Source organism: Varanus komodoensis, unplaced genomic scaffold (genome assembly GCF_004798865.1).
Source record: "Varanus komodoensis strain SLA01 unplaced genomic scaffold, ASM479886v1 scaffold50, whole genome shotgun sequence".
NCBI classification, from domain to species: Eukaryota; Metazoa; Chordata; class Lepidosauria; order Squamata; family Varanidae; genus Varanus; species Varanus komodoensis.
Window position 1 is genome coordinate 4,917,879 of NW_025336088.1, and position 17,699 is coordinate 4,935,577.

Below are 17,699 nucleotides of genomic sequence, written 5' to 3' on the forward strand. Positions count from 1 at the left end.
TATTTTGCACCTTTCTGATAGACAAGAAATCTGAGAGTTAAAACTAGCACCTTTCTGATTGCCTGGTATGATAAGAATCATACCAGGCAATCTCCGTAGCCTCCGGAGTCTTTGTCTCTGCATGCAGCTCTGTTAGTGCTGGTTGAGCCGAACAGTTGTACGAAGGAATGTGCTTGCTTACAGATAACGTGGCATTCTGCCCTGACATCATAAAGCAGTTATGCTAGTGTGCTTTGTATATTTATACTGGCTTATGGAACATCTGATATACAAACATTTGTATTATTTATGACTCTGGGCAACTTGAAACCTGCTGTAAGGAAAACCTTTATTTCATTTTGAAATCAGGTTTTAAAAAAGAAGTGACTCCTGCAAAAAGAAGATGCAGCCTACCTTGCCTCTCCATCAATCAGGCTCCGATAGGTCTCGATCTCATTCTCCAGGCGGATCTTGATGTCCAGGAGTTTCCTGTAGTCTGCATTCTGGCACTCCATGTCCTCCCTGATCTGCTGTACTTGCGTCTCCATGTTGCTGATCAGCCCTTGCATTTGGGAGAGTTGGGCGCAGTAGCGGCCTTCCGTCTCTGCCAGCGTGCCTTCGAGCGAATGCCTCTGACAAAGTGCAGGCATGCGATCTTAACACGGTTTCTACACATTCAAGATCTCAAAAGGTTGCTAACCTAGAATATCCTGGATGGACAATCACCAAGGAATCCCAGGTTATCTGAGACACTTATCCATGCTACCTTTCTTGAACAGAGCAGCATTGCGCCCTGATTCACAGAAAACTGTGCTCTGTTTGAGAGGTGGCAGAAGGGAAAGCTTCATCTATTGCTAGATCTCTGAGTGATCCATGGAAGCTCAGGAAGGGTTTATTTAGAGCTAGTCACAACAAGATTACTCCTCACCTCCAAATCATACTATTGTTGTGAAGAAAGCTCAGAGTAACCAGAAGAAGAAAACATGGGGTAACTTCCTAGGTTAGAGCTTTTTTTAGTTTAGGTGTACGCCTTCTGCACTGAGCTCCAGAAGGTAAATTTGAGTGTTGAAGCTCCAGGTCCGCCTTTCCTACCCTGATGCACTTGACAGGAGACCATCCTGTGTTTGGAGGTGGCCTCTGCTTGAAGCCGCTGGTTCAAGCCCAGTTTAAAGAACCATAAGAAGGGTAGAGCCAGCAGGGGGCTTGAAGTTCCCATCAACCGTTCATATCCAGGCCGTGGGCTGGCTGCAGCTTTCCCTTCTGTGGCAAAATATGTTCTATTTCCATTAAAATTATAGCAACTCTCTCAAAATATGCATTAATAGGAATAAACCAGCATGCACAGATCTGCACCCTCTTTATGGCAATGTACAAGTGACTGCTCTGTGGATTTCCCACAGATGGGATCCTGGTGGGCCCAGTGAAGAATGGATTGCTAGATTATATAGATTGTTGCATTCCTCCTATGTGGAAACAAGGTCTGGCATATACAGTGCCCAGGGATATGAAGAACCTCAGAACTCAAGCTCATTTGGCCATGAATTTCTCACAAGGGGCCCAGCAACGGTTTTATTCACTTTTATAAAAGCAAGCTTAAAACAAGCCACTCTTCTTTTGAAGGAAAAGCAGCTGCAGGGCCCTAGTTCAAGATGTGGCCCTAGTCCAGGACATGTCTGCCCCAGTTTATTGCTGCAAACTCCCTCCCTGGTTTATGTGTGCTCAGGAGTTTACTGCTTACTGCAAACAGCACTTTCCTGGACAAAGGGCAGAAGGGAGGGTGGTTTTTCAAAGCTTGCTTCGATTTTGTTATGGAATGTGAATCTGCTGTGCAAAGAAAAGCAAGACCAGAATTCCACTGGGTATGTCTAAACCTTTAGGTTTAGCATACCACTTTGATGTCTAGTCAAACTTTTGACCAGTCTTCTCTCAAGCTGGTGGACTCCAGAACTGTTGGACTACAATCCCCAGCATCCCTAGCCAGCACAACCCAATTCTAGCAGCTTTTGATGAATGAGAGGCTTGGAAGGGGTTTGTGTAGGCCAGCTTTCCTCCATATTGCTGCCCTCCAATGGGAGTTGACATTCAAAGCATCTGGAGGGCGTCATGTTGGGGAAGCCTAAACCATTTTAAGCCTTGGCTCAGTGCAGGAAGTCCAGAGCTGGACCATCCCCTTAGCCTTTGCATAAAGTTCTGCAGTAAGGAGGAGCCCCACACCCCTCCAGGGAACCGTGTTGTTGCCTTGTTCACATAGCCTTGCTGTCCCGAAGCTTTTCCTAATGTTCACCTGCAATCAGCTGTCTAGCAACGCATGTCCATTAGGTCTAGTCCAGCATGATATATAGATAGCATTTGATGTTTCCAGGGGTCACTGATTCTTTCAGCTAGCCTGAAACTTTTTCAGCTTTTGAATGTGTATGCAAATTATGAAGGGGATTCAGGGGATTTTACATCTGACCAAGATCTGGAGGAGGGGCTTTAGCAAATGGTATGCTGTGTCTGATTTAACTACTCTTTACAGAATATAAGAGTTTATGATGGGAGGGGGAGTTTGGGTTAATTTTTCAAATCCAAGCATTTTCTCTGGCCGAGGTCTCTGTCCATACCAAACTAAGTTGAGTTTTCAGGTCTATCTCCAAACCCTGAAGGGTGCGTCTCAGTTCAGCGATCTCATTCTTGTTGGTGTTGGTCTCCTTGGTACTCACACTGATTGTCATATTCAATTCTTTACTCTGCAGGAATTGGATAGCAGATTTTAATTGAATCATATGCACAAGATTCAGATATAGCTGAAATGTATGATCTCTACCCTGTTCATAAAAGTGAAGCTCCTAAGTTCATAATAGATGGACACCCCCATAATGGCAAGAGGAAGAGTATGGCCCTCTGCAGATATTCAAGGCTTGTCAGGGACTTGTGATCCCTTCTTATGGGCACCAGGTTCTTAGTGCCCAGCACCATCTGGAAGGGCCGTCAAAGCTCAGGAGTCTTTTTGATATTTTGCACGTGAGTATCCCTTACTGGTACATCTTTTATAAATATACGTATGTCCTGCTTGTTAGGGTGCATCTTTCAACAGCAAAGAATAAGAATGTATAAAGCAATGCAAACCTTAAAAAAATAAGCCAGTAGATTAAACAACTAAAACAACAGCAGCTAAAACACTGCCAGATAAAACTATCTATGAAGGGCTAATGGAGCAAAACACTTTGAACTTGACATTGATGAGGGCTGTCTCGGTATTTCTCTGTCAAACAGGAGCTGTAGGCTCTATTATAAAAAAAGCAACAGCAGCAGCAACGGAAGAATAATGGATTCTAACAGTGATACTAGAGAGATGGGAATGCATTGGCAGAAGACGGGGTCATAAAATTGCATTTCACAAAGAGGAAAATGAGATTGCTGGACTAATGAAAGTCAGTAGATATCATTTTAAAAACTCAAGGCTGGTGTTGGACATGGTACTTTGCTTGCAAAGTTCTAGACACACCACTGCATTTTTACCTTTTCATTGAACCAATTTGCAGCGTCTTGGCGATTTTGCTCTGTCAGAGCCTCATATTCTGCTCTCATCTTGTTCAAAAGCATGGTCAGGTCAATTCCCGGGGCAGCATTAATTTCAACATTAACACCCCCAGAAGTTGTGCCTTGCAAACTTTTTATTTCCTGTGTAGGGGAAAGGGAGGCAGAGAACAAAATAAGTAAGAAAAAGGCACACTGGCAGTTTTACAAGGATTGCTGGAATCAGTTTTTATATTTTCTGCATGTTGTCAGATTGACTTGATTTACATAACATGTTTGCATTATTAAATATACAACTGTATATGCTTGCATTATTGCAAATACAACTACACTATAGTTCGTACTGTAAAAGAAGCCACAGGTAAATAACTTGGATGGGTGTTTCTCCATCTCAAAGAAGGATATTCACAGTGGTTAGTCCTCATTTCAAAGGATTTCTCTGTTTTAAGGTTTTTGAATTAAAAGACCCATAGCACTTATTACATTAATATATCTCCATATGTTAGTATATAACAGAATATACTACCACTGTTAAAAACAGCTATGTGTAAACCACAGGAAAAGCACTCCAAATTTTAATATATCTATTTATCCATTTGTAAATTATACCTAAAGCCACTTGTTCAAAAATTGAAAGTTTCATTAAATTTTCTGTTAACTCTATTGTGTTATTGCAGGCAGCTATGTATCTTCTGATGTTGTAGTATCAGTCTTTTAGCTGTGAAGGTACAGGAAATCCCTTTACACTGACCTTGTCTTAAATTCTAAAAGATGGGTAGGTAATTCAAAGGAACATGTGTATCCTTGCATACTAGAGAACTTTCCATCACCAGATTTATCTGATTATTACTTCCTTCCAAAAGGGAGCTGCCGTTGGGCATTGCCAAAGCATACGAAGAAGAGAAACATCAGCAGCCTTGCTCCTCCAGCAACTGGCGGATTTAATTAAGCCCTAATCAAAAAGATCTTGGGACATCCAATATACTTGAAATTGCAATTTTTGCTGATTTTTAAAGGTTTTATGTTTAAGAATAGGAGACATATAGCCAGGGATTTTCTACATGAGACATTTAAGCTGGCACATTACTGAAGCTTCTTCCATGTCTTTGCAGGAGTAAGTAAAGGCATGGCTTTTATACCAGAGTCCCCCTTTTTTTTCCTTCTCTGCTTTTCTATATGTTCTATTGATCCAAAGGGTCATAATTCCCGACATTTGCAGTCCTGTGATTTTCCGTCTCCACGAGAGTATGTGAAATCAATCTCTTCGAGGGATAAGTCAGGACCTGTTAACTAGATGAATCACTTTGCTTTAAGCCTGTATGGCTGAGGCATTATGCAAACAGGTTCATTTCACTTGCTGATGTTAATGGATGATTGTATTTTGTTCACAGTTCTCTTAATCTGGCTGAATGTACTGCCTTTGTGCATCTTAAGGACTGTGGAAATCCTGTATTCCCCCCTCTCCTCACTTCTCTTCATCTTAATCATTAGGAATATAATATTTCATAGGCTTTCTACAATGTTAAATACCACTGGTATTGGATCATGACATTTTCTTTTGAAGTAATAGGAATTCAGTGTAATGGATGCATGAATGCAGATCCATTTCTGGATAGGAGCAGGGGCTTTTTGTTCCATTCTAACTATTAAGCTTTTCATGGGAATGGTTTCTTTTGATTTGATTTCACTGCCTGTGCGCCTTCAAGATAATAACATTTCCCCTCTGGAGGCAACAGTCTATGTTCTGTATCTCTGGGCCTTGTTAAACAAGATACTTCTCCGATTCCTTGCCATTGTGCGACAGAGTGCACACAAAGGGCAACAGATGCCCATGGACAGACCGTGGCAACATGGCACCCTCCAGATGTGCTGGACTACAACTCCCATCATCCTCCACCTTTATGACCATCCATGATGGGAGTTGTAGTCCAGCACATCTGGAGATCAGCCATGAGCAACAGCATTACTTTCCTTTTGAAAGCAAGGAAACAAAAAGAAGAATTTTTTTCCATGATGCCATGGAAAGTGTGGGTGCTTCCTGAAAGAGCTCATCTTTAGAAGTCCTTTGCCTTCCCCGCCCACCCCCCAAGGGCACAGTTCCATCACCTTGACTCTTGATGCGTGCACACCCCTGGCCCTGGCACACCTTCTGCCTAGATTTTTATCTAGCCAACTGATTTTGGCCATCTAGATAAAATGCTGGGCAGGGGGATCCCCAGGACATGCCCTATTTCTCTCCTCCAAGTTGCATTTGTGGCCTTGGAAGCCAGCCCAGGTCCTTCTGCAGGATCTTAGAGCTCAGGTGCTGAATCATCCTGTGGCCCTGCAGACAAATGCCAGGAGGCCACAGGATTGCACCCTTAGTGGATTCTCTGTGGCAAATTAGAAAGAAAAAAATAGAGAAGAAGTGGGTAAATGTGGGAGAATTACAAGTGGAAGATGACATCTGGACCTTAAGTAAAAAACTGTAGAATGAGGTGAAATGATGGTGATATAAAGCACTCTTGGATGAAACTGATTATCTGGACCCATTTCAGTCCGGCTTCAGACCCGGGTACGGTACTGAATCTGCCTTGGTCGCCCTGTACGATGACCTGTGCAGGGAGAAGGACAGGGGGAGTGCATCCCTGTTGGTTCTCCTGGACCTCTCAGCGGCTTTCGATACCATCGACCATGGTATCCTTCTGGATAGGCTAGCGGGATTGGTGGTTGGAGGCATGGCTTTGCAGTGGTTCCGTTCCTATCTCAACGGCCGATTCCAGAAGGTAGTGCTGGGGGACTATGGCTCTGCGCCATGGCAGCTATGCCATGGAGTACCACAGGGGTCCATTTTGTCCCCTTTGCTGTTTAACATCTATATTAAATCGCTGGGAGAGGTTATCAGGAGGTGTGGGCTAAGGAATCATCAGTAAGCTGATGATACCCAGCTCTACCTCTCATTTTCCACTAATCCAGGTGAGGCAGTGGCTGTGCTGAACCGGTGCTTGGCCGAGGTAATGGGCTGGATGAGAGCCAATAAACTGAAGCTCAATCCAGACAAGACGGAGGTCCTGTTGGTTGGCGGATCGGGCTTCGGAGAGGGTGGATTTGACCTCGCCCTGAATGGGGTTGCACTCCCACTTAGGGACAAGGTCCGCAGCTTAGGAGTACTCCTCGACCCAGAGCTTTCATTGGAAGCTCAGGTGACAATGATGGCGAGGAGCGCTTTCCTTCAGCTTCGGCTGATTAATTAGCTGCGCTCCTACCTGGAGTACGACTGCCTGGTGACGGTGACACACGCGCTGGTGACTTCCCGCCTTGACTTCTGTAACACGCTCTACGTGGGGCTGCCCTTTAAGACGGTCCGGATACTTCAATTGGTTCAGAATAGAGCTGCCAGGCTGCTGACAGGGACTGGGCGTTATGTTCACATGACTCCAGTCTTCCGACAGCTTCACTGGCTTCCCATTGAAGTCCGGGCCCAATTCAAGGTGTTGGTTATGACCTATAAAGCCCTAAATGGCTGGGGACCTGGTTACCTTACATCCATATATGCCCGACCGCCCCTTGAGATCTGCGGGAGAGGCCCTTCTCCGGGAACCCTCCGTGAAAGAAATTAGGAGGGTAGGTACTCGGAGGAAGGCTTTCTCTGCGGTGGCGCCCAATCTATGGAATATGCTCCCCAGAGAGGTCCGCCTGGCGCCATCGTTATTTGTTTTTCGGCGCCAGGTGAAGACCTTTTTATTTAAACGTCATTTTAATTGTTAACAATATTTACTTATTTATCTAGCCAGGGCGACTTCTTTTCTTTTCTTTTATAACTTTTCTAACTCCTTTTATATCATTTATATTTTTATTTATTTTATATTATTAATTTTAATTTTATATTGCTATTTTTGTATTGTATTTTATTGTGTTGTAAGCCGCCCCGAGGCTTCGGCAAGGGGCGGCATAGAAAAGTTCTAATAATAATAATAATACCCTATATGACATAATTAGTGAAAGGGTTGTAATACTTCCCCTTGGTGCTGTTGCATGCAGTGGAAGGTATACTCCTGTTGTTGGAAGCCTACGAGCATCAAATGCAGGGTGCCGTATCACTGCTGTGTCTTGTGCTCTGCATTTTACTTAGATGGCTTTCAGCTGCTTAGATTTAGGGCCAAGGAGGAGGAGGAAAGGCAGGTGGGGTGCCAGTCGCAATCAATGGAACTCGGCGGCCCCAGCCTTCTCCCTGCCCCACCCTCAGCCCAGTCCTCCCACCCCAGGCCCAGTAGCAAGGAGGAGTGCGGGGTCCTGATCTTCAGAATCTGACTGCTGAGTCAGAGGATCTTTCTGCATGGACGCAGAAAAAATCCTTTGGTCCCCCCGTTGATGCCAGGAGACCATAGGATTGTGCTCTAATTGTCCCAGATACGGTGTGTCCTCCTTTAACTCTTGATCTATGCTAGTATTTTGACTTGTTTGCCAACTGTAGCAAATACCAACCACTCCGTGCTGGCAGCAGAATCTTTCTTTGGCACAGTGACTCGGTCCGCGGCCTCTGCCACATCTGACGGCTACTGAGTGGGGAGGCCATGTGGCCCACAGAGCTCTGCTCACAGCACTGTGCGGGTGCAGCTAGCAGTATCCACCTCACCTGGGTTCCTGCCTGCTGCCTGCTCAGGCAGATGCCACAGTTCAGCAGCACTGCTGTGTGTCCTGCCAGCAGCCTGAAGCAGGTAAGCCTGTGAAGCGTGCTGGAGTGTGTGGCCAGGGCTGGCCACCTCTTTGCCTCTTTACTCAGTCAGCCAACCTTAGCCAGCAACAAGAAAGCACTGACGGGTGGCTCAGGAGGATGGAGAAGGTCACGGGTTCAAGGATAAAGGCTGCCTCCTTCCCTGCTTGAGGTTGCTGCTTCGCTCTGCCTAACGGTAAGACTTTTTCTAGTGACTGCTAGCCTTGTTGAGGAAGTTTGTCCTTGGTGAAACTCCTGAATGAAGGAATAGAATGTTTCTTAAATTCGAAGTTTCAACGTACCAGAAAGAGTTAATCTGTGATAATTTAACAGGGTAGTGTAACTGGTGTCCACAAAATGGCTGACCTCTTACCTCTTCGTGGTTCTTCTTGAGGAAAGCCCGTTCTTCCGTCAGGCTTTCGATCTGCATTTCTAGGTCGCTCTTGGATAGAGTCAGTTCATCCAGAACTTGACGAAGACCATTTATGTCTGCCTCCACATTCTGGCGAAGGAACAGCTCATTTTCATATCTTAAAAAAAAAGTACATTTTGTGAACAGTGCTTAAAGCTTCAATCCTATGCATGTTTAGACAGGAAAACTTCTTATCTCTCCCAACATTTCCCAGCCAGCAAGGTTACCCGAAGGACCTTTGATTGTCCTTGCTTGAGAAGTCTAGGCGTGCTTCCAGATGAAGCTTTTCTCACACAATGGCCTTTCTTCAAATTTTACAGGGTGTTGTATGTTGGTGCGTCATCTTCTTTTGCAATGCTCCCATATTTTCCCAGTGTTTTCTCTCTTGTTCTTACCAGTTACCACCCAACAATAGGTGTACAAAATGCCTTGATTGCTAGCACCCTCACCTAGTCCTTGTTCTGGCTTTCGTCCGTGATCCTGTTGTGATACAACAGTGGTGTCCCACCGCAAATTGTGGGTTAATAACCCACACGTAGAGCTACCTCCAGTTCCCTGGAACAGCATATCAATGCAACTTTCACAGGCTGTTTCTGTGGCATCCAAATTTGAGCACCAGAGATTATTTGTAGATTGAACAACCTCTAGTTCATCCATGTTTGTTTCTTGTCTTAGCTTGGGGTTATGTAACTCACACCCCACAGACAGGATGGAACTACTCTTGAGTAGTTCTGGGCAAGCGGAAGCTGCTTGCACAGTGGGCAGGCATCCCCTCAGTTTGTGGGTTAATTAACCACTGAACTGCCAGTGGATACCTCTATTACATGTGAACACAGTCAGTATCCCCGGATCAAGTTAAGTGTACTCCGCTTAGATTAAAAGAACTTACTTCATTTTGAAGTCGTCAGCAGCTAGCCTGGCATTGTCTATCTGCAGTGTAACTGTGGCATTATTAACATTTGCAGCAATAATCTACATTGGGGTGGGGGGAATAGAGGAAGGAGGGAACATTGAAATATGAAATGCTTAGCAAATTCACTAGGACTTCATTAGGACACATTTTATGAATGGAATGAAATTGGCTCAGAGAAAAAGCAACATTTGTTTATATACTGATGTGTACTAGTAATTGTTACCAAAGATTGTTCTATGGTTTGTTTTCTTAATGTAACAAGAAAGCAAATCAGGCTCATAAGGCTCAAATTGCACATTACTTTAATCATGAAAGTGCTGCTGGAAATGGTCCAGTTCAAATCTTTTCCAATCCTGGGATCCATTAACTAGATATGCCAAATGTTAACTAGATATTCGTAGGAATATGAATAATGTACTGGCTCAGTGCTGTGCTGGACAGCTTGATAAAAATGTCAACCTGGTGTGTGCAGTGATTGTGAAAAATGCAACTCCATATTAGGCATAATTAGGAAAGGAACTAATAGTAAAGTTGCCAATACCATCCTGCCCTCATACAGATCTATAGTACAATCTCTTAAAATACCAGAATGTAAATTGGGAGCTGGAAAATTACTGAAAAAGGCAAGCAAAATGATCAGGGGGTGGAGCAGTTCCCCTGTGAGAAAGGAGAAGATTCCTGTTTACTCTTTTTTGGTAGTCCCCAGTTGCAACAAGATCCCTTCTTTCTCCTTTCCCCCCTTGAGTCTCCATGGGGGAGCACATTGTTGCCTTTTCAGAGCCTCCAAGGGCTTGGGAAAGAGCAAACGTGCACCCCTACCTTTACCCCATGAATCCTCTTTAAAAAGCAGGGGGAGGTCCGCTTTTAGCATTTCCGAAGCCCCTTGAGGCTTGGGACACAGTCTGCAATTTGCTTCCCACAGAGCACAGGAGGAAGCCCAAGGAGTTGGCAGACTGCGGGAAATCTACAGTGGGTGATTAGTGCAAAGGCACTTTTCCTCTTCCTCTTCTTTGATAGGTCTATACCACTTAACATAATAAAATCCCCAAGCAGTTCACATATATATAACAAATTACATTGAAAGTATGATATTAAAAACAATTCCAATAGTAGTACAGAGCAATGCAAGAAGTACTAAGATGGAACAGTGTGATTAACGTCATTGCAAGCCAGAAAAAGCCCAGGTGAACAGGTGCATTTTCAGGAGGCATTTGAAATGCACCCTGTTTCTTCTCTCCTGACTTTCATGGAGAGGGGATTTTCCAAGGATGAGTGCTGGGAATGAGGAGGAGATTCTTCTAATTAAAGATCACAGAGGGGAAAGGACAGGGCAATGCTATGAAGTCTGCCCGAACCGATCAGGCCAAAGCTTGTCTCTGTTTAATGAGGGACAAGGCACTCTGTGGGCTAACAACCCCCAAGTTGTGACAGGTTATGGGATGGGATGGGGCAGGGACAAACTACATTAGCTGCTTAATTCATGAATAATTTTCTGCTCAAAACACTGCAGATCTGGGTGCCCTTTGGAACAAGCCACATGAGGGAGAGAGGCATCCTTAGAGCTCATTCATAGGACCACTTTTAATACAGTGTGACCAACTTTTCTTCTAAAATAATTTTGGTGGCATGTGGAATCAGATGTCTGGGGAGCTCCAGTTCACATGCAGTTTCCAGTGCCTCACCCCCAGGCAATCTTTCATCTATACAGGCTTGGAATGTGATGAATCCCAAGTTGGGACTGATCGGAACACCCAGATTCCTTTCCTGCTTAGCGGGACTTATGAAAAGGTCCAGCTGAATTTCACAGTCTTTAGAAATTATCTCATATATTTTGCATTACTGGATACAATCACTGCCTTTTTAATGACTTTTCATGTTATATCCAGTATCATTCTGTAGTATAAAGACTGTTAATAACTTGACGTTACAATTACATCCTCGTTTTTTCAAAACCTTTTTCAAGATCATTGGCTTACCTTATTTCGCAGGTCATCCATGGAGGCGTAATATTTGCTGTAGTCATGGAGTCCCCCGTCAGTGCGGGGTGCATGTTTCTCATGCCAGTTTCTGATTTTTAATTCAAGATCGCCATTTGCCTCCTCCAAAGCACGCACTTTAGCCAGGTAGGAAGCCAAACGGTCATTTAGGTTCTGCATGGTTTCTTTTTCCCCACCAGAGAGAAGTCCACCATCACCGCCGGCAGGGCCAGAACCAAAGTTATGGAAGCAACCCCCAGTCCCACCTCCAAAGCTACCCCATCCTGATCCAGCACCCCAGGTGGCCCCACTACCAAAGCTCCCTGCAGTGGACCCTCCACCCAGACCATGCACACCACAGCTAGAAAGTTTCATGGATGCCCCCCCACTGCAGGAAGAGGGAACCTGCCTAAATCCACGGCTGAAGTAAGACATGATCTCAAGGAAGTTTCAAGGGAGGATGCAAAAGCAAAACTGTCACCCAAAGAGAGCTGGAACCACAACAGCTATCTCAAGCTTTTATAAGCCGATTTTCTAAGGGCGTGTGCTTTCTTCGGAACATCTTTTCATAGCTGCACTGTTTGTTTGGAGAATTTATCATTTCAAACATGCATGATTGATGGATGCTAATAACCAACCCCAGGACTCCGTCTTGTTCATTTCCCCTTGGGCCATTTGTGACTTTCCCCCCCAAGATGGAGAATGGGTGGATTTCACCAGGCCAACACTTTCATTATCTTTTCGGCAAGGTTGAGTGATTCCTCCCAAGTCTGTCCCATCATCATTTGTTTTTTTAGCACAACACTAGAAACATAATTCCTTGCATTCCTGTTCCTTTGCACTTGCACTTGCAACACAGATTCTTTTGTGACAGAAGGGTGTGAAAAACTGCTTTTAAGTATAGTTCCCATTTATTGTTATTTCCTCAGCCTGGGTGGTGCAAAGATCTGTGTGGCTTGCATCTCTGCAAAAGCGCCATGTAGGCTGTCCGTCTTATGTGGGGGCATTATTTTCTTAGTATTCCTCTAAGCACTTTGCTATAATGCCAAACTTGAATCAGCAAGAGGTTAATTTTATTTCCTGAAGCTTTTGCGGCTGCTGCTGCTTCCTCATTGTCAGGATTTCAACAAACATAAGGTATTTCAACAGCTGGCTTAATGACAGTGGGAACACTTGAGAAATTTAAACAGTGCTTCAGGAATGAAGGAGTATCAAGCAAGTGCGGATATCACTTCCATTGAATCATGTCATCTTGAAGACTTCGGTGATCTCATGAAAAATAAAGGAGACAATTTAGGGTTAACTGGCTGACAACAGTCAGCCAGAAAGTTTGGGTAGATATAGGGTGTTAGGATACAAATAATTCAGATTTGCTTATTTTGTTGTTGTTATTCATTGCATTCCCATACCAGTCGTAGCTGAAGCTCTCTAGGAGGTTTACAAAATTAAGTCTCCCATCCAGATTTCAACCAGGCCTGATTCTGCTTAGCAACCAAGATGAGGCGGGATCAGGCACTACAGACAATATGAGAGCTGAGAGAAGTCAGTTTCCCTATACCCTGTGAAAAGTTCATCGGAATATTAAAATGAGGTATATGTTGGGCAGGAGGGGGCTGTGGTACTCCTGCCCTGCTTGTGGGATCCTCTGGACAGTCGCTTGGCTGCTGTGGAACAGAATGCTGTTCACAGATGGATGCTTGGTCTGATCCAGCATGGCTCTTCTTATGCTCTTGCCTTCTTTCTTCATTCCATCCCTGGTCCCATGGCAGAAACAGAAATATTGGGTTCTTTTGGACTGTCCGGAATTCGACCTTGTGACTGACACATATGTTCAGCTTAAGCCACTTATGAGGCATTTCATAAAAACAGATTCAGGACTTTTTCTATGCCTGCCATACTTCTAATGAAGAGCAAAAGCCAGCCATGATCTGCCTGAGCAACCAGTGGGAGTCTGGCCACTGTGCCAAGACCCTTCATACTTTTCCCATACAGAAGTCTGGAACTTCTATATCTTCTGTCCAAGGAAGGTGCATTTGCTGTGACAAGAATGTTGAACTTCACTGAGTTTTTGGATGTGAGTAACACTGATCATCTTTAAATGTGGGGCTATTTGCAGTTTGAGACATGATGCCATTCTTGATTTTTATGGAGTGAAAGGCCATCCTCACCAGCACCCTCTTAGTTAATGAGAAATCAACTGGTAATGAAACTAGAATGGCTTCTGATAGGTTGAATGTGAGCTTGTGATACATGAGAATACTCTGAGGACCACATTTATCTTCTTTAGCCTGATGCCTTCCAGATGCCGCCACATTCCAGTTCCTATCAGTCACAACCAGTCAATGACCATGAATGATGGAAGCTAAAGTTCAACACATCTGGAGGGTACCAGGGTTGGGTGGTTTTACAATAGGTGGGTGACAAAGTTTTGGTTTCACGTGCACTGAGTTAAGGACGCCATTTTATTGCAAATATGTAGATTCCACTTTTGTGTATTCTCATGTACTGAGTATTTTGATGTATAGAGCCCACATATTACCCAGTTGGGTTCAGGGACTTTTCCTAACATATATAAGGTCCTAAATAACTGGGGAATAAGCTACCAACCCACCCATTTACTGAGATCCACGGAACAAGACCTCCGTGGTTGTCTCGCCTCCTGTGCTGGTGCATCTGATGGCAACCAGAGGGAGGACCTTTTGTGTTGTGGCTACTCGCCTCTGAAACCCCCTTGCTTTTGCAGTGTGACAGGCACTGGCCTCAAGGACTTTTGGGCATATATTGTGCTCACTCCCCATGTTATACATATCTTTGCATTAATTTATTGATGTGCAATTGCATGGCAACATTCAGGAATGTGGTTTGGTTTGCATGTGTGATTGGGAAGTGTTAATTTGTTATATTCACATTAAAATGTAAACCAAATGAACAGAACATCCACCCCAGGTTGTGATCTGAAGATGGATGAAGCAGCCACCTTGCTGAAGCTAAGCAGTTTTAGGTCTGATCAGTGGTTGGAGGGGAGATGACCTGGGGACCTCATGTAGCCACCTTGAGTTTCATGGTGGAAGAAACATGGGATAGAAATAAAAATTAAATAATATCAATTAAAGATTAAAAAATAAGAATTAAATAACCCCAATGACTAGCAATCATAGGTGAACTAAATAGGCAGTAGATGGACAACCATTTCAGATTAAATGTCATGACCAAAACTATCATTTCATTTGCAACAGAAGGAAAATGTTTATTGTGGAACAGCAGAAAATGAAGCCAGCACTTTTGCTCTTCGGTAGTATGGAAGCAAATTGCCCATAAATGCAGCATAGAAAGGAAGGAGCACAGGAAGAAAGAGAATTCTAATTGTAGCATTGTATAGCCTTTTTCATCTGTTTGCCATCGCATGCTTAAAAGACTTCCAGCTGGGATTGGAAGTTGCTTATTTAATTGGCTTTTCTTCCACAGACTGGACATGAGTTGAGATAACTTGGTCCCCAATTCTATCTTCCACTATTGTCTTGATCACTCTTCTTTTTTGTGGATCTGTGTCAGAGGGAAAATTCAGACATTTAGGAGAACTGCAATTCTTTTTAAGCATGCAGAGCCAGAGCATGGAACTCTTATTTAAGCATATGATAAACCTTATAGAAAAACGTGTGCTCTTTCGGAACATAGGAAGGTGCCTGTGACTGAGACAGACCAATGGACCATTTATCTCAGTATGTTCTAGGGTGAAGATTCCACACCAGAGGAGGACAGTCTCTGGCCCACAGGCCTAACCTGGGCAGCGGATAAGTCCAATCTGCCCCATGGAGGGCTGAGCACATTCCAAGCCTCTGAAAGACGAATCCCCAGTGCCATCTCTGATCAGAGGGATTCCTCCAGGCACATCTTATCTTCCTTAGGAGGGCAAATAGCACAGAGCCACTTTCCATGTAGGCTGAGGATGGGGATTTGTGTCTCTCCTTGCATGGGAAAAAGAGAGGACTCCACAGTGCCAGTGATGTCACAAGAAGGGGAGGGGAGGGGTTCTGGCCTGGGTCTCTCTTGGGCATGGTCACTGGGGGTGCGCTGTGGCCCCTGGACCCTAAAGGTTGCCTGGCCTCACTCTGCAATGACGGGCAAAGGGTTTCCAGCATTTCAAGAAGGAATCTTTCCCAGTCCTCCTTGGGGATACCAGGGACTGGCTACCTTTTGCATGCTTAGTATATGCTGCAATGCTGAGCTATGGCCCCACTCCAAATCCTTCTCAAAGATCACATAAAGGATTACTACATTTAAATGCTGGAAGTTAAGACCAGTAATAGAGATCTGACAGTGTTTTCTGGACTTTTCTTAAACTTCAGCTGTTTTGACTACAGAAAGTTCAAAGCTTTTGCAAAACGACAGGAGAGGACCTGACATTTGACTCAGCCAAGTCTTTAAAGTAATTTGCAAGCAATTTCTTACAGTTCTTTTAATTAGCTGACTCTGTCTAATTCTGCTGGCTGGAAAGTGAAAGAATGCCTCTATACATACTATTAAAGAATGGCTGCTTAAAATTTGACCAAGTCAAATGGACCTTCTTGACTCTCCTCTGAAATCATATTCACAAGGTATCCTACAATCACAATTATAGTCTGGAAAGACTAGCTTTGTCTGTGTTCATGTAATGATTAGAAGCTAGAACGTGCAAGCATCTATAAGGTGTAAACTTTATGGCCCCTCACGTATTTTTTCTTTTGTTCTGAAAGGAATCCCATGTGCATTACAACTGGGCCTCCCTTTCCTACGCAGCGCTGCTGAGGCCGCACGCAGACGGTCCTTCAGTGTGGTAGTGGGAATGCACTTGCTGATCCCAACCTCCGTGGTTTCTGCCTCATTGGTGCAATGGCACTGTGCGCCCTTGCTCCCTGCAAATGGCACTAGGAAAGCACCGAGGGCCGGGGCAACGGAGGAGCTGCAGTTTCAGTGGTCGTATTGAATTCTCTACTGGACAAGCATTTGCAGAAAGCTTTGGGATATGCTCATGTTATTATTCCTATATTTATCCCTCTAAAATGATTTTTTTTGTAAATCAGCATTTTCCATGCCACATTTTCAATGCCTTTTAAATACAACATACCTTTGGAGTGGTTACTGAACACCTTATTCACACTATCTTGTCCTTTACATCATGAGCAAGATCAATTTGTTTTTAGAAGCACGGAAAAATAAGAACAACATTTAGTACCTCTGCTAGCACCTCCATGCCTTGATCCTGCATCACCGGAACCTTCTAAACTAAGTCTTGCATCTCCAGATCCAGCACCTCTATATTTTTGCTCTCCAGATCCAGAACTTTTGCTTTGAGAGGTGGATTGTTCTTGGCTCCAAGATCTTGTGTCTACAGAGGCTGTTCTCCTTGATGTTTGTTCTGTAGATCTTGACCCTTGAGGTCTGCTTTGTGAAATGGTTTCCACATTTCTCATTCCTGAACCTCTGGATCCAGGAAAACTTCCACCTGCAGAACTGCTGGAAAATAGTAAAGAAAAAACATATTTATCTAATGCATGTTATTCTCAGGACACAGAGAAAAGAGAAAAGTTTTATAGTTTCACAGTACCTACTTAAGTAAATTATTGATTTATTGTGGTTATAATATGGGATTCAGATTAAAAATGTGCTAAGAAAATACTATAGCAAGCTGCTTGCTTAACCAACTGACTTATAACACAGTTTGGATGATATTAAAAGTGTCATTTAATCTGTCCCATAAATAGATTTAGGATGGCCAGAATTCAGTATGCGAACCTCATTTGTTGTGCCTTCATGGCTCTAACGAGATATCTATGTTGTCTAAGCTTGGGCAGACTTAACCAAAATGACAGCTGCTGCTGTTCTGTCCTGCATTTTGGTTCTGTCCTAAGCTATGAATTGCGAGTCATTTTGAAAACCATGCTGTGTGAAACAAGTAGTTATTGCTAATCAGTAGAGAGCCAGTCATGATACATGTGCTGGACTCAGGAGATCTGGGCTCTGGTTTCCACTTGGCTGTGAAGCTCACTGGTGATGCTGAGCCGGTCATTTACTCTCAGCCTAACCTATCCCACAGGGTTGTTGCAAGGGTAAAATGGAGATAGGTGAGGAACCCTTGGATTCTTCACAAGAGGAAAGGCTGGCTATAAACACAGTGTGCAGGTAAGCTTGTGGGAAAGCAAGCATCATCTTGGTTCCAGCAAGCACTAT

At 43.9% G+C, this 17,699-nt stretch overlaps 1 protein-coding gene across 1 annotated transcript; it reads right to left on the reverse strand.

Annotated features, from left to right (window-relative positions):
* Positions 1 to 389: 389 nt before the first annotated feature.
* On the reverse strand, positions 390 to 11,672 carry LOC123031718 (keratin, type I cytoskeletal 10-like). The gene is made up of 6 exons (XM_044446965.1): positions 11,493 to 11,672; positions 9,493 to 9,575; positions 8,565 to 8,721; positions 3,481 to 3,642; positions 2,583 to 2,708; positions 390 to 611 (listed from the first exon to the last, which is right to left on the reverse strand). The coding sequence occupies exons 1-6, from the start codon at positions 11,670 to 11,672 to the stop codon at positions 390 to 392; spliced, it is 930 nt and encodes a 309-aa protein (XP_044302900.1).
* Between the last annotated feature and the right edge of the window lie 6,027 nt (positions 11,673 to 17,699).